Raw genomic sequence first — 25,018 nt, forward strand, 5'->3', positions numbered from 1 at the left:
TGATATTTTGACAACCTGAGCGGAGGTCATTATCAGAGTCAAGTGAAAGGTTGTTGTCAGTCGAATGTACTTAGTCCAGTTTGTGTACACTGATTGTACACTGTACTCTGATGATGACTTCCGCTCAGGTTGTCGAAATGTCAGTCACCACTACACCCACCCTGATGATCAAACTACACTTTTACATGTTACCCCTGGGTTCAAACCATTTACTGAAGTGTTTTTTCTTAGAAAAGGTGTGAGGGAACAAAGAAATTGTTGTGTTTAGGAAAGAAAGCCTGTGATTGTGACTTTGGGAAGGGAGAGTTAGCTATGGACCCTCCAGGAGGTGACTCTTTTTGTCCTGTTTCCAGGCTAGATTGGAATTTGGAATGTTGGATTATGTGGAGAGATTAAAATGATTCATGATCGGGTGAAATAGCTGAAACATTTCCCCATTTTTATTCAATTCCCTCCACCAGACCCAGGCTCATACACCCTTTCACTCCCAGGATCTATTCTCCTAACCCTCTGTCACACAATTCTTATGATATTGGTTCAGAGAATTTAGTATTGGATCAACTAATAATCCCCTGACTGATACTTATCTTGATTCTCATCACTTGTCAGCTTGACATTGTATTCACTTGATATAGTAAGGAGAAATCCTCTCTTCAGTTGATCACTAATGGGAGTTAAAGGGATTAGCCCAGACACACCACAAATGACTATGCCCAACTGTTCATTTAACAACATTTTATTGCAGTTGCTGCAAGGGAAAAAAACTACCTCTAAGTATGATATCACATTCATTTTCATGGTCTACTGTTCTTGACATTCTAACCTAACTCTGCTTACAACACTAAATTATTAACATACTCCAATCTTACAAACATTTTAGACAAACTGCCCTTGAACAAATCAGTGAGCACTCAACCTTTGTTTTAACAGTGATCATAAACACTACAACCCATAGGGTTAACAAGATTTCAACAAAGCTTAAAGAAAAATCAACATTGATGGAACAAATGTTGTCAACCTTTAAATAAGATGAAGAATGAGAACTATGTTTTAACAACAACCATTAATTAAGATCAGTCACCTGCACTATACTTCTTTGAAAACAGGCAGAACATATTCAACAAAATACAGGATTTAAAATTGAACTGAATTCTCCTACAATCCTCAAAGGAGAAAAGGCTCTTGGGGGGTTTGAAATAAGTTCTTGAGAACAAGAAAATTTTTGTGCTTTACAAGCAATTTTGTGGAAAACACAACCTTCATTTCTTAAAAGAACTTCCTCAAAGAAAAGTATTTAACAGTCAATAGTCAATAATTTAGGACAATTATTGTCCTAAAGTTATTTCTTGGTGCTTTGAACAATAAATGTAGCCTATAATTTGCTTACAAAGAGAATAAATGCACTTGTAAGAGAGATAAATACCATTTAAAAAATTATCAGTCAAACCTTAACCCCATGATGCTTATCCATTCAGTAAATTTAACAATAGCCATTTCCTCCAACAATGTTGATTTTCTTAAAGCAAATTTAATCTACTTTCAGAACATATGAGGAATGACAAGGGAAGCTAAAAACTTGCACAGCAAGTGATCAGCTTGTGCCACTCAATGAATTTTTCATCAGTACTAGCTGATGTTGTCCATCCTCAAAGGTCATGAAAATAACCTAACTCTTTTGTACTTTTTAAACCATTCTATAAATAAGATTGACATTAAATTGACAATAACAATGTTCGGCATTTCTTGCACACCTAGTAACAATGGACATTATTTTAGTTAAACTAGGAAAATAACACAATAATTATTAACGACATCTTAAAAAATACTTCCTACGGATTTCTTATGCTTTCAACAAGAAAGGTGCTCCAAAAGAAAGGTTTCCACCACTCATTAACAACAGGAACAACAGTAAACAAGTTAAAGCAAGCTCTCATTTTTTTAAGGAGAAAAAGTTCACCTTCACTGAAAACAAATGATAAATTTAACATTCAACTTGTTTGAATCAGTTACCTTGATTCTACAGTAAAGAGCTTCAAATAATTTTAGTGCCAAAAATGGTCAAACAGTTTTCATGTCTTGAACCATATCCCATTAAAAGTCATGGAATACAAGGTAACGAGTACAGTTGGGTCTATACATTCTTGATAACAGAATTCTATTCCCTTACAGGTGGCATATAATTCCTTTTATAGCACGCCTTCCTGAGTACCCAAAGCATTAATGGTTAACAGCACTTATAAATGTACTTCTATAATTCTGTTTGGTATTACATAGGTCTTACATTCAATAAACTGATACCTTATTCGAGTACTAAAGGACTGTGGAAGGAAATACATGCTATGTTTGTGAGGTATTTATGGTAATAGTATATGCAATATTCTTGGTCAATTTAATAATTATTTACTAAACCTTGTACTTTACTATGACCTGCACTTAGATACTATTACAAACTTTCATTGACAATGCCAGCATTAGGTTGTTTTTGTGTTTTTGTTTTTAAATCTTTCAAATGCCATGATATGAATTACTGTCACAGACTGTAGGATGAACAGATGTTTGAAGAGTTATATATTATTCTCATTTTAAAAGATATTTAATGAGCAATTCTGGTGTTATTTTAGTTGACACTTCCTGAGGATATATGTACATGGCCACTATTCGGGGAAATAAAAGTGAAAATGAAATTTGTTGAGTCAAATAAAATGATACAAGATCTGCACTCTTCTCCAATTGCGAAATACCCTTAACTTCATGGAATATACCAGTTTTTCAAGAAAAGTCAATTGCTGTAAAACTACCAAATAATGTTTTCTTTTTGAAATAACAATTCCAGCCTGCACATAAAGTTTAATGGATCCAACAAATTCAAATTTAAAGATTGCCCAAACTTCAATTTGGATGCAAACAAATAATTCAATGTTGTGGTCTTCTGCATGATGCAAAGAAATGCACTGTATCCATGGGAATTCCTCTTTGTACATAAACAGCCCAACATCAACCGTTCCTAATAAATGACATAGAAGTGACATGTAATTTAAAATGCTCAATGACAATTAGTTAAAATCATGATCACATATTTCTTAAGAACCAAAAAATTCCTGTCACAGTTATTTGCGTAAGCTTTCTATGAAAAAAAGAAAAAAAAAAGGAAAAAAGTAAAACTTTTCTAGATAACCTGAAGTAAAATTTATAAAAAAAGATGGCTCTATTAAAAGTGATTCAGTGGGTTTGCTACCAATTATATGAATAAATCATTTTAGGTTACCAAAATTTTTCCCAATTTAAAATGTGATAGAAAGAGTGATTGCTAGTCATTTGAAAATTGTCATGAAGCTAACAACATCAGAGTTTCTCAGAACAATGCAATCATTGAGGACCCAACAGTAAAGATGAAACAAATTCAATTCCCTAAAATTAATTACTTAACTTGATAGGGCAAATTAAACCCTACCCAAAAGTTTCTTGCAAATAGTTACTTAGACAAAAACAATATGTATTATACTGCCTTCCTAATCTTTTAAAGTCAGCAGTTTATTTACAAACAAACATCTTTAGAAATAATTTTAGAAAACAAGTAGACATTCTGCAAAAATTTTACTGCCGCTTGTTTTTAAATAACACTCAAGCAAAAACAACACAGTGGTTTGAACTAACACAACATAAACAAGATATGGAAAAACAAAACACAAAAATTATGAAAAATAAACTTTTAGGAATTATCTACATGTCACGGTTGCTATCCAAAGTATGTACAAGTCTAACCGGAAAAAGAAAAAAAAAATGAAAATGAGACCTTACCGCATACAAATAATACGGCATAAACCTAAATTTGTGGATTTTGAAAAAACAACAGACAAACAAAACCAGAAAATTGCTGAACATGATCAAACCAACCTCATGAGGTCAAATTTGCTTTGTCAGCAATTTCTGAAGCACAGTCAAAAGACACTACTACAAATTACATTCCTAAGATACCATGATTCAATGGTTTAAATACCAAGGACCAAGTTAACTAATGTTAACTGTAGTAATTACATAATATTCACAATTTTTAAGGCCATTCATTCCAGTATCCAGTTAAATGGCATGACACACAGCCTTATTGAACCTCTATGAGCTTTCAAACATTAAAGATGAAATAGGCATTGCTTATGATCGTAATTTTTTTGGCTGTATGCTGTTGTCCTCTGCTGTACTTGTGCTTTTTCGGAGGGATATTTTTCCCCAGTATCATTGAATAATAATGGCCTCTGTGTGCTCTTTTAAAGCAACTCGTTTGCTTACGTTACATCCTGTAGTCTGGTTACACATGTGCTATTTATAATTTACTGATGGGTCTGATGAATCTGAAAGAAAAAAGAAGAAATGTAAAAAAATTCCAATGACACTCCAGCTAAGAGGTAGGTGTTTCAATGAAAGCCAGTAAGCAGTGGGTTACAACCGCCTAAAAGCCTCTTGCTGAGATAGATAAACTTGAGAATTTCACAACAAAGCTAAAATGCAACAGGACTCAGTTAACCCTTTAACTCCCAGAAGTGATTAACATGAAATTTCTCCCTAATATATCCATACATTATTCTGCAAACAGGCAATGAGAATATTCAAACTTATCGGGTAGAAGCTGCTATCTTGATCCAGCATCAAGTTCTCATAACGAATTTACAAGGAAATGTTTAGCAGCTAGAGGAGAGAATTAACAATCAGATCTTGGGAGTTAAAGGGTTAAGAAAGTGACATTTGTTTCAGGAACCATTACTAATCTTAACAAAGATGTAGACAATTTCAATTATCATTAACTTATAAGTGGTATTTTAAAGTAATATGATTTTATTTACTCTGTAAACATCTTTTTTTTGTAATAGCTAGTTTCAATTAATAATCTTGTATATATTTTGTGTAAATATTTCTGTACACATTTTCAATAGAAAGGTTCAATTAATGATTTTGTATATTTTTGTGAGAAAATTTCTGTAAACATTTTTTAATAGTTAGGTTTAATTTATAACTTTATATAGATAATAAATAGGTCCACGTGAGCTTTTTTAGCTGCCTTTTTTTTTTTTTACCTACATTGACAAATTAAGTATGTACATATGCTGCTGACTGCCTAGCCTGTAAGCAAGTTCTCATGTCTAGGTTTCGCCTTGCAGCTTTTTCCCAGTCAGTTACACCATCAGTAGCCACTTATGGAAAAAGTTATTGTGACCTCTGCTAGAGGTGAATCTTATTCTAGTCTCAGCAACATGACGCATCAAGGTGTATAGACTGAATGCAAATAGGGAAGATGACTTTGTTGGCCTGAGAGACTTAAAAAACAAAACCTTCTCACTTGTGGAAGATTTTCCTTCCTTTTGTTGGCATTCAGGAAGACAACAACTCATATGCATAGTGAAATATGACAGAACAGCCTAACATGACAGATGACTTTTAAGGAGCCATGCTCTCATACTAAAACCCTAGAACTAACTAGCCCTTCTTTCATGCAACACAACCCAAGCCAACCAAGTAGTCCGCCTTATTTGTATTCCACGTATTGCTACTCCCCCTAGAGGGAAAGCTGGTCCATCACAGCTTACCCCTGCTGTTTCATCCAGTTTCCCAGACAATTTGTCAGTACCCATTTATACTCTTGGCTAGAGAGAGGCACTGTAAGAGTTGCGTTTCTTGTCAAAGAACACAACACAATGACGCTGGTTTTGAACCCACATCTCTCCACCATGTTCCAGTGCACTATGCATTAGGCTAACATGTCTCTCAAGAGGTAAACAGAAAATTCTTCTCTATTTTCTTTGAGAAAAAGAAAAAACTCACCAGAAAGGGCATGTTCAGTAACACTGAGACAAAGGGACTCTAATCCATCATCAATGTTCTCAAGATCTGCAGAGACTAAAGAAAAAAATACACAAGTCATTCACTTCCAAAACATGACACTTATTTCTTGAAAAATTATCAAAATTATCTTTGTTTCATGCTCTGTCAAACAAGAAACTAAACTCAGAAGCCATTGTATGAAAGGAAGAAAGCTTGTGCTGCACTATACATCATCTGTAAAATTTGGCAAATGTGCAGAGCTCTACTTTCATTAGTATTCAACAGTTGCTTGCATCCTTGGCATAGTACTGATCAAAGGGTACTCTTGTCAAAGGTGTTAACATTTCCATGTCCAAAGTAAAACAAAAAATAACCTTTGTGTACAATTTGCAACACTGAAATAACTAAAACATGATACACATACGTTGCTGAGGCAAGACAATACTGCTCTGTTGTGTTGGTTTAAGTGGTAGAGACTTTGTTCTTCCCACCACAGCATGTGACCTCACCTGAAGGAGAAAATCTTAACGGGTTAATTTTGATGTTTTGGTGCTCTTATGTAGGCATGTATGACTAATTCATTATTGTTACAAGTGATATGAGCGCAACATCATCAGTGTGGTTTTAAAGTTGTTACTGTAAAAAGAAAAGCTTACAAAACATTACACTATCACTCCTTAGTTCCTTTTAACAAACACAATGTTACATCAACTGCTTTAAAAATAAAAGCTAAGTTTTTCATTTGTCTCATGATGTAGTCATGTGTGATGTAGATCCCTAGATCAACTGCTTTGTCAGCCAAGAGAGGTTACTGTTTGAAAACGTGACATAAATGTATTACATGAACTGCTTTACCAAAAAACCAAAATTTTCCTCCAAGGGGATCAAATTTCTCCTCAAAATATTAATTGAATTCTCCCACAACACACAAAATTGGAATCCATATTTATCATGACAGGTTTGTTCTTAATCTTTTCCCTTTTGATTAAGAAGGCTTACTCTTTATCCATGAGCACATTTTACAGTTCTTTTGTCTGATCTAGTTAAGAAACCCACTTGTTACAGTAGACCATATAATCTCAACCAATCTTCTAAGAAAAAAACAGCTCTCAAATGTGGGCAGTAAGATAGTTGACACCTATTCATTAAGTGGAGGTGGCTAGTGGTAAATATCTACCGAGCCAGGAAGCGGCAAGGTAAATATCCACTGCTATTTACTGACTTTGAGGCAAAAAGTTGTGTTACTGTAAGTTTAACAAAACAGTGAGATCACATAGCAAAAAAAAATAATTTCATATCATTTATTCCTGCAACAATTACAATATTTTTAAGACAAATTCTGGGCAAGTTCCCCTGGGGTAAAATAGAAAACTCAGAGTTTGAGTGGCCAATCAGAGCACTCCCTTTCTTGCTCTCTACTGTTTGGTATAGGCTTAATATTCTTATCAATGGCAAAGTGCAAGCTACACTTCATGTAAGTTACAAAATATACACAAACATAACAGTGCAATTAGATTCTTTTACCAGTCTTGGTTTAGAGTGCATTTGTGTCTCAGCACTGTTGCTTCGAAGCTGACCAGCAGGGTTCTTAACAGTATTACGAGGTGAGCCCCTGTGACGCTTGTTCATGGCCCCTGAACCTGCAGGAGGCCCATGATTCCCTCCTATGGAATCCCCTGAGTTGTGGCCCATGTACCATCTACAGAGAGAGTTAAGTGAAAATGCAACAGTTAAATTGTTTTTTAACTGTTCCTGCTTATGAATTATGGTACATGTATGTGAAAAAGTGCCAGTTGTAATAGAGATTCTTACCCTCTTGCCCTATTCTCATGTGACGGCCTTCTTTGTCTGCCAAGTCTTTGACATTCTTGCTTCCATGACTGAATTCTTTGTTTTTGGGTCTGTGTAAATGCCTGTAAATGTGAAATAATAGGAATTTTTAAATCACATGTTGAGCAACAAAGTAAATTGACTGGAACACAAGAAAACATTTACAAATAAAAAGGCTTCAAATCTGGACACCAACATGGCAGTCACTCTACCATTTTAGTGACCAATAATGGTGACTGTAATTTTGTGTGAAAATTATCTATACACAATATCATAATGTTTCTTCAATTAATGGAAAGTTAAAATTAACTTTAAGGGTTTTGATCAATGAACCACACCCTCTGCTCCAACCTCTTCTTCCACCTTCCTAAAATTAAGTATGGGAAGATGCTAAGTCTTCTCCCAGACAAATTTAATGCAATGGATCCTGATGGTTCATACTCACAAGACAGTTTGAAACTTAAGAGTTAGCTGCACTCAATATAAAAGCCTCACCTCGAGCGAAAGAACCCTGTCCAAAAGTTGAAGATAGGTGTTACAATGTTCCTCATCTGCTCTTGATACAAGAATCTGAGTGCAAGCTGCAACCAAGAGACAAAGTCATAAATTGGGTGTTTTCAACCTTGACAAATAAAACATGATAGATTACTGCCTAAATTGCCACATTACAGAAAAAGCCTACTCACCTTTGCCCAACACTCTTGTAATTCTTGATGCTAAGTCTTCTGGGTGGGGAGGTAGAGTCGATGGGGGTTGCTGTCCTGTCAATGTGGGTGGGTATGAACCACAGGGTGAGTTCTCCGAGGGAGGAGGACTAAATGGTTTTATTGGTGTGATTATTAAATCTTTAAGTGCAACAAGAACTCCCTGAAGTTTTCCTTGCTGAAGCACTTCCTAAAGAAAACACAATTAATTTTAAAAATTTAATTAAATTTTCATGACAGCAAGAGACATGATTGCAAAAGGAATGGTGTTACATGGATTTCTCCAGATCAAAAATTCAGAAGCTTCTAGTGTGGATCTTGGTAGGTTCAGGGCTAACAAAGTCAAATTTTACCTTTTCCAAACGATTCAGTGTTTCAGATCTTTCAGACAATTTCTTGATACTCAGTAGAATTTTGTTCCTGGCCCCTTTGGTTACAGCCTGAAAAGTGAAAGGAATTATTATGAAATCTTTTCCCAGCAGTACAAATGAAAAGAACCACAAGGCAGTTTTATTCACCATCTACACATCAGTTTGGGCCTTATAACCGATCATTAATCTAGCAGTAAGAGCAATTTTCAATTGAATGTCGAAAATAATCTGGGATCGCTTGTTTTTTTGCTTATCTTTACTCTGTGATTGGTGTATAAAACTTACACCTCTCTCTCTCTCTCTCTCTCTCTCAACCAATCAGACCCAAAACTAAAACCAATCATCACTTGGTCACTTGTGTGTTCCTGTGGTTTAAGCAGTTTGGTTGGTTTTACTACGAGTTCTCATCAGCTCTTGACCCTTTAACTCCCAAGATCTCATTGGTAATTCTCCTTACTGTCTGCCAAATGATTCTCATTATTTCAGTTTGGAGAATTCGGCATTGGATTAATTGGTAAACCCATAATTTACATTTTTATCTATTCTCATCACTTGTCTGCATGATATTGTATAGATATAGTAAGGAGAAATTCTGTCTTGGTCACTCACTGGAGTTAAAGGGTTAAAGATATTTTTCTCTTCTTCTGATTAGCTGTTGTGATTACTTTGGTTTTGCTTTCACAACACTCAATCAAAGTTGGAGACAAAGCATCTTTAACAATTGGTTCATACGTCAGCATGCGTTCATCAAGATATGAAGCACGTGGGAAGTTTGGAGAGCATGAAAGATGCATAAGAGTTGCTTGAGGCAAAGCCGAGAGCAACTCTAGCTTCTTGAGTGCTCTCCAAACTTCCCAAGTGCTTCATATCTCGATGAACACACAGCTGACATATGAACCGATTGTTTTATAACATTTTCAACCTGATGGAAAATCTTTTTCTCGAGGGATTTGTTTGCCGTTGTCATGAGCGTGCACAATAGGAATATGAAGCATGCTCACGCAATTGAATTTGATTAGACAAATTTACTAGTTATGTTATAAATCTATTTTGATGATGACAATGAGTCCTGGTACATTATCAACCCTTCCTTGCTTCTTCCTTCAAGGAGAAAAAAATTGTAAACAGTCCATGGGTGTTCCAGTCATTAACCTACAATTAACAGTCTGGACTAACAGACTTGATGTACAAATAACTTGTGTACTGAGGTTGTCATTACTTTGACAAAACCTAAAGTTTCAAATTCAGCAGATGATGAGGCTCTATGTGAATACATGAATATGCTAAAATCCATTTAAAGCTGAACTTCCACAGCTGAAACTTTTCAAGGGACAAAGAAGAGAACTGACAACATGAAGAATCAATCCTCTATATGGACAAACAGATTGCACATACCTTAGTTTCCAAGTACTCATCACTTAAACCAAGCATCTCTTCATAAGAAAGCTGGGCAAACAAACTTCCATACTTGTGCAATCTTAAATTTTTTAACCAAGAACCAACCTCTAAATAAGAAAATCCAAAAGGTTACAGGAAAACCTTAAATCTGTCTATTTTAGGTTCCTTACATTGAATTGTATGTGTGATTTCCATGTTTTAGTCTATCTTGCCTGAATGCTTAACATAATTTGTGTTATCTAGGTAATCACTTGCAAAGCAGGCTTTAACACAAACTAAACCAGAGGCACTGGTACTAATGCAAACAGTGTGGGCACTTATTCAAAAATTTTGACTAAAAGGAGGAGCACTCATTGGTAAAAGGGCAGTTAATGGAGCCCCCCCCCCCAATCATTTTCCTGTACAGATTCCACTATAGCTGAGGCTTAAAGTTATACATAAAGTGGCAATAGAAACAGATTTTCCTTGAAACCTTACTGTTTCCATAAAGGACAAGGAGACTTGTTTGAAATCATGGCTAAGAGGGTGGGCACTTTTTTAGGGGGAACAAAACACAGTACTCAATTTTTCAATCAACTTGGCGAAAGAAAATTATTTTTTCAACTCTAACCTTTCATGCCTGGCCGAGCATCTTCATTGAAGCTACTTCCTCTCTGTCGGCAACCATTTTCATCATACTCACTGTCCAAAGATGATTGAGGTGAAAGAGAGTTATTCAGTCGATGAGGATCCACTGGAAATGACTGGGACCTGCCCGGACGATTTTCAATCTCACAACTTTCTGGGAAATCCTCCAAAATGGAGTCCTGTATTTCAATGGGTGGTGGAGGAGTGAGGGAATTGGATCGGCTCTTTCGTAATGATGATGAAATTGAAAGATGTGTTTGAATTGTTGGTGTTTCAAATGAGCCGCCAATTCCAGAGTCTACATGAACAAGCTGTTGGTTACGCCAGCCATTCATGCGACCTCGCATGTAGTTCTGTCTAACAAGGTTCTCACAACCTGTATTGGGTAACACATCTGAATTTTCATTGACAAATGAATTTGTAGTTTGCATCCTCTCTTGTACTCCAAGGCTTTGATCAAGTTTGCTCAGCCAGTGATGAAGGTAAGTTCGCTCGTGAGCTGGAAAGGCTGGATGCACCACAGCCAGTGACAAGAGCTGACGACACTCTTCTTGATGTACGGAGTGCTCCACAGTGTGGTTTAGGATCTTGGGAAGTAAATGAAGGTACTCATGTCTTGCGTCATCATTTCGTGGATTGAGAAGAGGGAGGTGTATTAGAAGCTGTTTTACTGCAACGTCTTTGCTCTCCCGAATCAGATTGCCTAAAAATTCTGGAGAGATTTCAAAAATACTTTTAGTGAACAGTTAATAATTTTTGGTGGCCACCCAGAGTCACTTTTCCTTACTGTACAGAGGTCTCTCACAAGTAAACACACACATAAAGGGGACCCAAACATTTATGAAATAAAAACAGACAGTTATGAAAAGAATCATCACCACTAGGTTGGCCCTCATCAAAGGCAATATTCCTAATGTCTAACTCACTTTATTTATTCCTGTGAATTACTACACATTTCATTAGAGGCAGGTAGCCAGTGAAATTCCACTGGCGGTCAGATCATTTTCTGTTGGCTACTTTGTAAATTGTGATCAATTCAGCCACCCATTCAGTTCATACCATACATCTAAGACATTTTCTGATGACAACCCTGATCATCATTAACTTACTGCCATTGAAACACACATTTCAACCATAAGACTTTTGTAGCTATTATGCAGTGTAACCACATGTGTTTTTGTTCATTGCAAGCTTTCATGTGTCATCAATGATAATACAAAAGTTATTTTAAAAAGCTGATTCAGAACAAATAATAAATAAATTAACAAATTTTTAACATTTTTAGCAAACCAATCCCTCTCACTTTGATGAGGGGCTGATGCTTCAAATGTCAGCTTTAGAAACTTGTTACAGTGGTCAACACAGTTGATAAAACCAAGTTATATTACAGCCCACACAATGTCGCAGTTTTTCCATTTCTTTTTAGTTTTTCAACAAAGTTGGTACTTCAGCCAACCTCTTTATAATTGCTACCATTGGCTACATTGCCGACACGTTGCATATTTTCAAAACTTAAATACTGCTGGTTTAACTTTTATCTAATTTTTGTAAAGGACAGTTGACAGTGAGAGCAGAACTAACCACTGAAAGAGAAAGCACTAGTCCCATGTGCTCATAAGTAAATATTGACACCTTCTGGTTTCGCATAAAAAAGAAACCACCACCAATGAACTGCAGGATAAGCCACATGGCTTTTTGAACAATGACATACTGAAGAGGCTTCTGAGAAAGACAATTTGCAGAGTTATAACTAGACAGCTATTCAATCAACTTTATTCGAAATAATAAGCTAGGGTCAGACAGTGCGTAAATTAAAAACATGAATAGCATCCGCTCTTTGTCCTATTATATTCGCTTTGTCTGCAAAGCCCAGACATCTACATATATTAATAAATTTTAGACGCAGATAAAACAAGTAACTTTTCTTGACTACAGAATTTTCTAATTCATTGTGGATACTACTATCTATGATAGACATAATAAGTATATTTAAAACCAAGGAAAATCTTTTTTTTCCTCCTTAGGACTAGAACAAAAATAGGATTTAAAAAAAAGTTGCTTTGCGGTTTTGAAAAAAAAAACACATGCAGATTGATTTTAAGCAGTGTTCTCCAACACACAAAATATGTAAGAAAAAAAGGTTACAATTCTACAGAACAGCATCTTGCTGGAATGACACTGTTTCATCAGTCCCCACCATACAAACTAACCATAACAACTGACTTAATTACAAAGAAATTGAGAACTTTACATTTGGATTTCCCATTTCTCCCGAAAATTTGGCTTTTGCATTACTTAACCTACAAGACAATGAATAATCAAAAATACTAAATTTCACTGAAAGCAAATGGTTCCTGATTGTAACAGAATTGTGCTTTAAACTTTGGTTTGTGCTTAAAGTGTAAAAACTCTGTGATATACAAAAATACAAAAATTAGTTTCAAAGCCACATATAACAGTCTCATCCATTCACACCTATTTCTAACAATGCAAAACACAATCATTGCACACAGCTGTCGCTTGACAAAATAGGAACATTAAACCCAGTAAACCCAAAAGTTACAAAATTTTTCTATATGAACATGAGCAGTATCCTTCTGTTCAGGCGGTAACTGGTACTACTTACCACCTACAGTAACTCTTAAAATTGCCTAAAATCACTAGTAATTCTTGTAAAATTCAACAGGTAAATTGATTGCTCTACCTGTTTGAAAATTTATTGCGCCTGTAGTACTAAAAATAGGAGGAAACACTGCATGACAATCTTACTTTAATTGGCATGAATGCCAAACCAAAGTTAAAGTGAAGTAGAATGAATTGCAGTTATTCAACCCATGGTGCAAAGTGTAGAATAAGATGTTATATCCCTCTGGGAACATTCCTTTTCACAGACAATTTTCATATCATAATAGCATTACCCATCAAATGATCTTCAAATTGGATGACAAAGACAAAATAAGGTTGAAGAAGCTATTTTTCAAAAAGAAACTAACATAATAGTACATGGTGCATTCCATCTTGGCAAACTTACAATGCCTTAAAAAATAGTTACTTTTTCCTAGTGTACTTTTCCAAGTCATGTAACGAAAAAAACTACAACCGTAAACCTTACGGAAACAGGTTGTCTTCCAAATCCCTTTTAGATATGGGAGTCGGCAAACTTCAATAAATTTTCCAAGTAGTTAAAACAGATCACCTATTATTTTACATCAATGAGCAGCAACTTGGACTAATCATCTGATATGGCTGTCAAATTGGAACAAGAACACAATGAAAAGTTATTTGTTTTGTGATTGCAAAGCTGTCCTTCTTCACTGATCCACACACACAGTTCAAAGTGGATTGCCTTCTTTTCAACCATGGTAACACAAAGCATTGGGCTAAAAAAAACCATTCTTCACATCACCCACCACAAAATTTCAAGTGATTAGTTTGCACCAATGATCTCCTCAAATGAAAACCAACTTATTTCTTATCACAAAAAAAAAAAAAAAAAAAAAAAGGTTCCTACGATAAACAATGACCCTGTCCTTTGGAAAGATAACCCAAGCACCATGGAGTTTAAAAGGTTTTTCCTTCCTCGGTCTTACAGAAGCTGGTATACCAGGCTCCACAGAACCCTTTTTAACAGAGAGTCAAAGAACCAAATGCAAACTAACAGCAATAGCTAATCAGATGCATAATGCAAAGTGCAAGGTGCAGCCCTGAAAGTCACCCACCACTCCGGTACATGAAATCTAATCTTGCTGTTAAAACTTGTTTGTTTTTCAAATGAAATACATCAAATTTCACTCACCAGAAAAAAAATTGTTAAACACTAAGATGCTCCTCTGCCAAAATTTTACAACAACCTCAGATCACTAGACAAACACTATTAAAAATTATATAATTTTCCTGGACTCTAATTTCGTTTTACATCAATTGGCTCAAAATAATTATGATGTCAAAACTGATCAATGAATTTTTTTGCATAATCTGCACATACTTTCCCTTTTCATTCAAAAATATATTCTTTTTGTTTTATTCCTTGGTTTAGGTGACTCAAACAAAAGGATGAACATCTCTAATAAAAATGATGGGTTTTTTTTAACCTTCCAATGTTCTGACGCCAAGAAATTTACCAAACAACTACAGAAGGATTGAAAACTTGATACCATGAATTTCCATAAGAGTTGAAAATGCTCGTGCCCCGTAACGAAATGCATAATAACAAACAATGCTGTTTACGATTTTTACGATTTGGTTTAATGAAAAAAAAGCAAGAAAGGCACCAAACTTTAAAAAGGAAACGAAAAAAAGAAAGTACTTTTCTCTCCTTCACGAAATAAAACGTAAAATATCATTTCGCAAAATGAAACAAAGGCAATCAGGAACAACCACAACTGATCCCAAGGTGGATTTCAGAACCGTCCAAAAACGTTGAAGACACAGAGTGAGAAAAATGAAACCCACCAATTTCACAAACGCGTGTCAATTTCAAAGGGTGAATTTTTGACACCTTTTTACAAAGACAGGGAAATTTAGCCATACAGTGAAAATTTTGCACGGTCGAACAAGCTCGTTGATGCAAAATTCCCACCGTGATAAAACAAGAACGGTTGTGGAGTTACCCGCCCACGTGCAGACAGACAGAAATATCTTTGCCTACCTTTGTCGTTTGCTCGCCTTTGCATCATCTGAACTTCAAAGGAATCCTCCCTAAATGTGTGTTCCAGAATTAACGATAGAAACTTGGCTTGAATGGTGGATATGCGCTTCAAAAGCGTATACAACGCTATAGTCTGTTCACACTCGTTCCACCTCCCAAACCAGTCCACAAGTGTACTCACTTGGTCGCGAAAAAGAGTGTGATGTGCAGGTTTCATGTCGCTCGTCAAGGACAAACCCTGAAATCGATGGAAAATTCGATTACTCTTTGTCAATACGCAAAGCCCAGCAAGCACGTGTGAACATTCGAAGGTTTCCCAACACCTACATGAAAGCAAACTAGGGGAGAGGTAAACAACTTCCCCGAGATTTCTTTCAAAGCATGTACAACCTCCTAAACACGTGCGCCGTTGTTTGGCTCCAAGGCTTATATTCATCAATTATACATCGTTTCTTGTGTAAGCACTTTTGAATGGATTGCGCGCTTCGCACAATCCCCGTCGAATTTGCATACGTCTCCGAAGCAAAAGAATCTTCTCAATACAACCAGACACCAGTCAGCCAAAAACAAAACAATTCTTTCTTGTTTTTCTGTACGTCTCTAAGCTGGGAATAACAAATTTAATATTTCTCTAGACACTAATTAGAACGCCAATTCAAAATTAGCGAACGAAAAACCTTCCAAAACATTCATAATCCTTTTCAAAATGGAGTTCTGCAGAGGCTCGCGCGCAAGTAGCTTTCAGCCAGAATGACGGCACAAGTCTACGATATTCGCCAGCAGACTTGCTTACAACGCATGTTTTAGATACATCTTCCTCATTCTCAACTCTACAAGATTTATTTCTATTGCTAAAATCGGCGTTTTAAAGTCAAAAGAACACAACAGTCCTCGAGTGATTGCACCCTGTATGCATTCGAAAGTCCTCCTCTTCATTTCATAAACAAAACCTAAAACATTCAACACATTCGCCAACCACAACACGCCAAAGGCCTTGACTTTATCGAAGGTAAAATACTTCTACAGTTGCAAAAATATGTTCTGACAAATGTCCAAGGAGGCTTCGCCATTACTTCGTGCGCACCGAAAAAAAAAAAGATATTATTCGCACACCAAAAGCGCTGACAAAACTTCAACTGGAAAAGGTCATGCTCACCTTTCCGACTCAACTTCCTTTCTTCGACGTGTCTAAAGATTTATGCGAATTCGTCGCCATAAACGAGCTCAGCAGTTCCCTGAACACCACCAGCCACTTCCACAACAGATATAACACCTCGTCATGACATATTTTCCCGCATCAGGTGCACCAAATTAAAGCAAAAGCCTGACAATTTTCACCTTCACACACATGCTACAGCTCGCAAGTACTCGAAGCTCGCTTCGCTTTTCATTTTGAGCCGCATAAGCCAATCACAACAAAACAATGATGTCATGTCAGAGAAAATTGTCACGTGACGCACAGCGCACGTTCCACGAGGCCCCTTCGAAAGCAGATTTGACCAGACAATAGTGAAATTCTTCGCTTGTTTGCCGACACTAGTATTGCGAGGGAAGGAAAGTGACTACATATTGAACAATATAAGCTCTAAAATAATTGACCCTCCGCAGTGTAACAAGAATCGCGGCTTGCTGAAATCCATTCATTGGGAACTTGAATAAACAATGCCGTGCCGTAAAAATTCGAGCAAATTCCCTTTTCCGGTGTAGGTTGGGGAAGTTATGAAATGAGGAATCATTCTATTTTCTATTTGGTGAGAAATAACGATGACTCTAATTAAAAAAGGATATTATTCATCTCAGCGTCAGTCGCCCACACTAAGTAAACTGTGAAATACAGGTTCAAGCCAAGTGTTGGTGAACATGTGAAGACTTGCAAACACAAAATGTATTATGATCGATAAGGTAAATCATTGCTGTACTATTTAGAAGAAAAAATATATATTGAAAGTACAAAATGCCGATTTTCCGAAAATAGACATGAGATCAAGCAGCCCAATAGAAAAAAAATAAAACGAATTAATTAACATTGAACTTCCTTTACCGATGTGTTTAGATTCGCTTCAGTTCTGTTAATCTATGAAGTTTTTCCTTCACCTGTCAATCAAGGAATAAAGCTACATAAAGCTACTACTTTTAGATGGCACAAAACCTGTACGAACTCAGACTATGATCAGAATTGACCACTGGCAACTGAAAACCGTTCTAGTACTTCCAAACAGAAATATTTAACCTCTCGATCCCCGCGTACGTGATTAGACTTCTTGTTATCTCAAATCATTCGCCCACTTGTTTTCTTCACGAAGCTCAAGGAGCGTTTGTGTATCTCAGGCAATGGAATTTATAATTCAATTTACTGATAGCTGTTCGTCCACCCACGCAAAGCTTATAAAACTTCCTCGTTACAACAAGCGCCGATTCTCCCTCACAGAGACCTCTTCCTTCAATTCCTAGAATAGACAACTGAATGTGGGCTAATTTCCTTTGATAATAGAGACAGTTACAAGGGGATCTTACAAACCCAGGTTTGCGACCGAAGCGAAAGTGTTAAAGTTTACTTCTTTTTTTTACCCTCCTCTTAGTCCTAACATTGATCATCAATGAGAGAAATACCTACCATCTATAACAAATGAAAATAATTAAACAGTTTTGTACAGACCTCCTTAAACGATAGAGTTCCATTATTTGGCGTTTTTGGGAGACGGAGCAAGGTCGCTCTAACGTGTTCTTCAAAACTATATATTTGGATCCGCTATGAAAATACTGAAAGACTTGTTTTTCTGATGTTTTCCATAGCTCAATAAGCTTTAGATCCTTGAGGTCTGGAATGAAACAGCTGATCATCAGTTCTCAGATTTTTTTTTCACAATTGTATTTCTACTAACTCGCTGAATGTTCTTCACGTTTAAAAATTTCAACTTAGTCCCTCGTTTCCAAAAGAAAAAGGTGACTATTTTTATTTTGCACCATTCAGAAACGTATGTTGCCGTACAGTTTTCGAGTGAAAACAAATAATCTCGTCGAGTTGATGTGAAAATCAATGTTTGGTTGTGAGTAGGAATGATTTTCGCTTTGAAGCCTGGGAAAATCCACGTAGAAAGGGACCCCTATCCCGATAGCCCTCGCTCATCCGAAGGAAAATCGATTGACTCGAATCAATTGGATTCGGGAACATCGGCGTGTTGAATCTGTTTAGCATGAAAATCAAGTTTGCTGAACGATTCATTTGGGATTAAAGGGTAATCGGTGATGACAGTGATTATTTTCGGTGTCCGTTTGTGATTCTATTTAGCACCCCTAATTAGCAAATAACTGTGGATTTGTCAGTGACAATCCGATCGAGAACAATAAACGGTAAAGCAATTCTTTTTAAAAGTTAACCCCGATCTCTTAATCGGTAAGCTACCACAGGCGCTCTGACTAAAAGTTTCTTTCGAATCATCATCGGGAAAAAATGTATTTAGAGAGCTGTTACTAAAAGGGTCCTGGGGCGGTTTAGAACGTTCTTGATTGCATAAAAACATCTGAACAGCTGTAGTCTCGATGACTGGAGGTATTTCAAGAAATCTCACACGTTAAGAAAAAAACGGAAAGCAACAAACCCCTAGTTCTAAGCAAAGCGATTTTATATTTCGGTTCGTCAAACTTCCAGTGATTATTTTAAAATGTCAAATGGTATAATTATGGAACAATTAATTAGGTTTGTGACCTTCGGAATATGGGCCATAAGTAATATTGCCTCAGCGAAACTACCGGTAGTTCATTAGTTGAGGTGTAGTGATGCTACACTGAAGTAAATCAGATCATCAAGCAATGCAGTTTAGTGGAAAAGAAAGTTATGTTTTCCGCGGTAAGTCATGTTATTTGTTGTTGTTGTTGTTGTTGTTGTTGTTTTTGCTTTCTTTAAAAGCGAATCTAAATAAGGGGTAAGCAAAATAACAAAACACCATACTCGTTTGAGCAGGCATGAATTCGAACTATTTCTAGCTCGCTCAAATGGCATGAAATTAAAATAGTTTCGCTAAATCAGTTCTAACCTTTTCCGAGTATATCATCCCAAATAACCACAGATACCCCTGAACAAAAGAAAATTCACCCTTTCACTCGCCTGCCTCCTCGAACACCTGGTTGTCACAAAATTGAAACTTGATACACGTTTTCTATAACCTCTTTTGTGCGTACCGAATCTATAATCTGCCTTATATTCAGGGAACAAACTAAAGTTTAACTTTATGATGGGTAATCGGTGTTAGCTACATTCTACCTAGGCTAAATAAACTCACTTTAGAGTGTCTTTGAGTCCAGATAGCCGCGCAGAAGCCCCTCTGATCCATGTGCTCGAGATATCTTCGAAATGCAAATCGAGGAATAAAACTCGGAAATCAGCTTCACGTTTTTTCAACTAAGCTTGTTATGTTTATGTCTGCAAACTTTCTTGGCTAGATTGCATGGCAGGCTGAACTGACTCTCAATTCACATAGGCAATAAACTGGCAAAGAATTCGCTGAATACTGGAAACTTCCGCGAGCTAACAGGAAATACTCGGTGGCATTATATAACCAAAACAAATGGTGGTTTGGCTTATTCCATATTAACAACCTATCAATATAAGCGGTATTGAATTTTAGGATTGACTCGCCAATAAACGCCGACAAGAGATCGACGGAAGCGCCGTCTGTACACGTCTGGCTCGTAATGCTGTATTCAGGAAATGCATCATAACTCTAAATATAGAACAATAAGGTGCCTTAGCTGAAAAAATTGCGTCAAAACAACATAAATAAAAATAAATATAGGCTCACAATGCGTAAAAAAAGAGACTTAACTGCGCTGCAGAGGGAGCAACAACAAGCGGGTGTAGAAATGTTGGATCAATGATCAGTATCTGGGCAACTGCCCACCTACCCCTCCCCCAACTCAACAATAGTCAATTGATGACAAGTTACAGTTAATGTTGGGTTAGGGGAGGGGTGGGTGGGCAGTTGCCCAGATACTGATATTGATCCAAGTAAACAACAGCAAACTTCCTAAGGCGCGAAAAACGCGAGTGAACTGGTCGTGATTGCTTATAGTTTTGAAACTGATTGGTTGAGAAAGTCACTGGCACGAGTTTTTTGGACAAATCACAGAGTGAAGTAACAACTATAGATAAAACTATTGTTCAAAGCTGATCCACATACACATGAAGAACAGGCGAGGCTATAGTGGCGTGTTCCTCACGAGGCGCTTACCTCCTCTTGTCTGAAAAAAAAAAACGCCAAAACAATTTTGTCTCTTCAGAGGGCTACCGCAAAACAAAACAGGACAACCTAATATCGTCAATTTACAAGATAAAACTCTCCCCAAATTTTCATTTTACATGATAAATGATGATCTCAGTTAACCATGTGGAAAAAAATGGGATGTTACTGAAGGCCTTAAGCTGTTGAGATGTTTGTCAACTACAAATAGTTCAATTTGAAAACAGATGCACCGCCATCTTTACACGTGAAATGGTCACTGCTGTTAGGTAACACTGAGTACAAAATAAAAACTTCAGAAATAGCTTTTAGGCTATATTTTTGCATAAGTACACCGAACCATGCTTCAAACCTAACATGCGGGGTAGTACTGAAGAGAATATTCTCTCGGTGGTACTTCAGTGTGAAAATGGGTCTACATCTCGGCCGTATTCCGGCAAGGAATTGCTTCATTTTGCACGCAGGTTCCTGAGAACAAGAACTGACTTAATCATCAAAATGTTATATAACAAGTTGTATCTAGACATGACCATTTCCTCTCCATTTGCTTTTTCTAAATCTTGAAAACCTTCTTCGAAATTCTCCTTTCTTATTTGCATATCGCTTCATCGTAAATATCTTACGAGAAATTAGTTTTATATCAAAAAACAACCTTCACCTGACACGTTACTCTATTTTTATAACCTGTCTAGTGAACGATGTGTTTTAATTGTGAGGAGAAGTTTCACGTTGGTCACGTTGGTCACTTATGGTGTTACCAGGTTTAGTCGTGCATACAGCATTTGCAGCCATTCGAGACATTCCCGAAGCAAATATAAGCTTAATTGAAATTTAGATCAAAGTTTTTGAACCTGTCATCCTGGTTATTCAGTTCCTATAAACGTAAATCTCCGACGATGGCCCTTCAAACCCTTGGCGAAAAGCCATGATTTCTAACTAAATTTCACAAGTATTGGATTCTGATAAATTTGGCGCCGTTAAGTCTTCAGATTTTATAAATTGGTTCGTCTAATTTGGGTTTAAAGTATATTGCAACTCAAGATTAATCGTCGTGAGAATGTGTGTATATCTGATCAATTAACTGGTTATCTTAGATCGAACATTGGTAGATGAGTTAGAACATTGAGTTAAACGAGAAGGATGGCCACTGTGACTGATATCTTAGTTCGTCATGAATCACTTCCAGCATATTACATCACGTATTGTAATAAATTTATCCTCTGAAGCGTCAAACTCGCTTAACCATGTGTCAAACTGAAATAGTAAACTCGCACAACAAAGGCTAAAGTTGAAACAAAAAGGAACGAGGTGATGTAATTAAAAAAAATACCAAACTGAAATTTTCGTATCCTTTGCTTTAGCCGGGCAGAAATTTTTAAGTTCGAATCAACGTTATAAACGTTATTTTGTTGTAAATTTGGATTTAAATGACATTAGCATGTACAAGACACTATATATGAACCAACCTATGGAAAATTACATTTAGTTCACGTACACATCGAAAGTACAGTACGATGAAGGTAAACTTCCGTTTTGAGTGTACGGATAACTTATTGCGAAGGCTCATAGAGCAGTCGTGTAATGGGTACAAAACTCACCTTTGATGAAAATCCTCTTCTATAACAAAGACGAGCACTCTTTTGAAGTTCCGTTTCTATATACGGCGCAGACAGCGGTGAATCAACATACGTCAGACAAGACATGATCAGTTGAAAGGCGGTTGGAAAGATGCTAAGGAGTTTTCTCGTAAATCAAGTCTTCGACTGATCGAATGTCAAGCTTACGGAGTCCATGCAATCATTCTCACTTGTAACAAAGCAGAGGGCTGTTCAAGTTCTCTTTGCTCCTTAAATGTCGTCACTACCAAAATTTCCAAACGTATTTAAACATACGCCTCCGCGTGCGATTAAATTTTCCCTAAAATGAAACCAAAAGCGAATCCATTAGAAAATTGCTTAGTTTGCATCAGCGCGTGGTATGTGACAAATTTCCATTTTGCTTCAGGGCTAGTTACAATAAACCAACTTGAAATGTTTTACTAGGTGTGAAATGGGTGGTAACCACTCAAATATATTGGGCCGCAGGAAAAAGAGTCTGCTAACCCAAAAAGTTATTTTTGTTCTGTGAAGCAATAACATAAAATAAGTAATAGTAACTATTTCGAGGGCTGCACGCAACATAAAATGAAAGTGTTAATATGGGTACGGTGACAAAGGCGTCAAGGAACTTGACTTTAAAAGGAAAATTTTTGTCAGGCGCAATGCCGTAAATTACCAAGTAAATGGTGGTTCGGTCATTTCCTTTTCTAAGAATATAACTTACGGCTTCCTGTAGACATTTATAGTTCGCCACAAAGGAAATGCGTTGACCTTTTGGCTCCCACATTCAAATCTGATGGGAAATTGGCATCGTTTGTAGAAAGGCAAAACATCGTTATAGCATTTTCATTAGTTTTGATTCGGATCGTTTTAACGCAGCGAATGGCTAATGCTATAAATCCTGTTCAACTTGTCATCAAACGGGTTTGGTAAACGGCACTTTATTTGATATAGAACGTTCTTGAATTTTCTGATTTTTCGTTCTAAGAAACCACTTCCTGACTAAATTATCTTTACCACTAACTTCCATGTAAATTCAGTTCCACATGGTCGAAATATGATACAAAAAGAATTTAGGCAAGATATAGTCATAATATTATTCTTGTATAGTGTAAAATAATGCTAATTGGTTCGCAACAGAGACCATTTTAACTTGACCAAAGTGACAGAATCGTTCTCTTTCATGGAACATCTGTTACTTCATCTAGCGACCGCAGAGATAGCGTTACTCATCGATGACGTCATACCTGAAGGTTTTGTGTTAGTCCGATATTTTGGAAACATTACTTAAAGAAATCCAAACAGGAATGAAAAGATCACGAACGTACGATATATGCGGTATAAGAGACTACCAAAGTGAAGCAAAATGTTTCTTTGCCTTACAAAGATTGTTTAAGGCGCGTTGAATCTAATATCTTGATTACAAATGCAACACTTATTTACTGATGTTTATCTGCTTTGAAAAACATATTGCCGTGCAGAATGTCGTACCTACACCAGAGAACCAAAGAAATGATTTTCTGGTTATCTCATTCGTACTCTGCTTTGAATTATCACACTAATCCGTAGTTTAAACTTACCATTAAAAGGCGAAAATCTCTCCAAATAGAGGGCGAATGAGCAGAAAAATTATCGGCAAAAAATCAGTCATCACGCTGCGAATTTTTCGTGCAATTTCATCAACCCTTCTGAAAACTTCTTTGAAAAGAACGTGGGAATTGATTGTTTTGGAAAGTTCCTTTTACGTCATAGTGACGCTGTTGTTTATGTAATCATTTGAACGGATCAACGAACCCTTGTCTCGCTTCAACTGTCATCCAAATATTTATGTTCAAGGCTTTTCCCTAATAGAATTGTTAATCAAAATTGGGGACAAATTTAGAATAAGGTATTGTTTTAAGGATTAGCGAACTTCTTTTTTTTCTCTCCAATTGTGAAAAAAGTGACAAAGCAACTCGCCCACTTAAACTCGTCACTCAACAATACTTGGCGCTGTTCTGATAACTTTGTACTGAATGCCTCGTGAGCTCTACTAAACTTGTTACATATTTGAGCACCATTTCGAAAAGTATTATAGGAGCAAAAAGAGAACTGCATCAAAGTATGTTTTTCAGGTGTCTTTTTTTTATCAAAACTTTTTGAAAATTAATCTTAAAAAAATATTATTTGATTTTGAAATTAATCCAACTAAAAACTCATGATTTTAACCCCGAAAGCAATTTCCATCAATTTTTCAGACGAGACTTTCATCGGAAGATAAACTGTGGTCGGAAACCCTTCAAAACGGAGACAAAATTAAAAAAAGGTTTTCTTTTCTAAGCTATTCGTGTCGCAATTTATAAATTCTGCATTAACTTAAAGATGGAGGACACGCAAACTTTTCTCGCAATACAATTAGGCATCAATTTGAATGAGCACTCGCGAAAAAAAAAGACATTTTCAACGAATATCTTGCCTAGCAGGTGATTTACTGAAAGCGACCTTTGTGCAGCAATTCTAATTTTGGTTACTTTAAAAGATCTTTAAAAACACATACATATCATTATCGGACCTGGACATGTAAACTGCCGATTTCCCACTTGTAATTGTTCCTCGTGCATTTATCAGTTCTGATATCAACACGTGTTTCCCCCTTAAAAAATGAGGAAACTCAGCTGATGTTTTCCTTGTCTTCTGCACTGTGCCTGTTTTGTTTCGTGTTTTTGTTTTGTTTCCTTTTTTTCTCAGAACTCTTGGCAACTCTCGTAAAGAAACGGAAAATATTGGAGACAATTCCGCCGGAATTTGCCACGGC

At 36.5% G+C, this 25,018-nt stretch overlaps 1 protein-coding gene across 2 annotated transcripts; it reads right to left on the minus strand.

Annotated features, from left to right (window-relative positions):
• Positions 1-720: 720 nt before the first annotated feature.
• Positions 721-23,923, minus strand: LOC131779670 (protein Smaug homolog 1). Of its 2 annotated transcripts, XM_059096245.2 has the most exons (13): positions 23,805-23,923; positions 22,225-22,543; positions 15,390-15,627; positions 10,725-11,453; positions 10,112-10,221; positions 8,699-8,785; positions 8,328-8,535; positions 8,137-8,222; positions 7,624-7,724; positions 7,336-7,510; positions 6,236-6,320; positions 5,812-5,886; positions 721-4,346 (listed from the first exon to the last, which is right to left on the minus strand). In XM_059096245.2, the coding sequence occupies exons 2-13, from the start codon at positions 22,327-22,329 to the stop codon at positions 4,315-4,317; spliced, it is 2,031 nt and encodes a 676-aa protein (XP_058952228.1). In that variant the 5' UTR covers positions 22,330-22,543; positions 23,805-23,923; the 3' UTR covers positions 721-4,314. The 2 variants fall into 2 exon arrangements, with proteins under 2 accessions (XP_058952228.1, XP_066025540.1); XM_066169443.1 differs by lacking the exons at positions 22,225-22,543; positions 23,805-23,923 and adding an exon at positions 16,546-16,792.
• Positions 23,924-25,018: the final 1,095 nt, after the last annotated feature.

This window comes from Pocillopora verrucosa, chromosome 7, assembly GCF_036669915.1.
Source record: "Pocillopora verrucosa isolate sample1 chromosome 7, ASM3666991v2, whole genome shotgun sequence".
Lineage (NCBI taxonomy): Eukaryota > Metazoa > Cnidaria > Anthozoa > Scleractinia > Pocilloporidae > Pocillopora > Pocillopora verrucosa.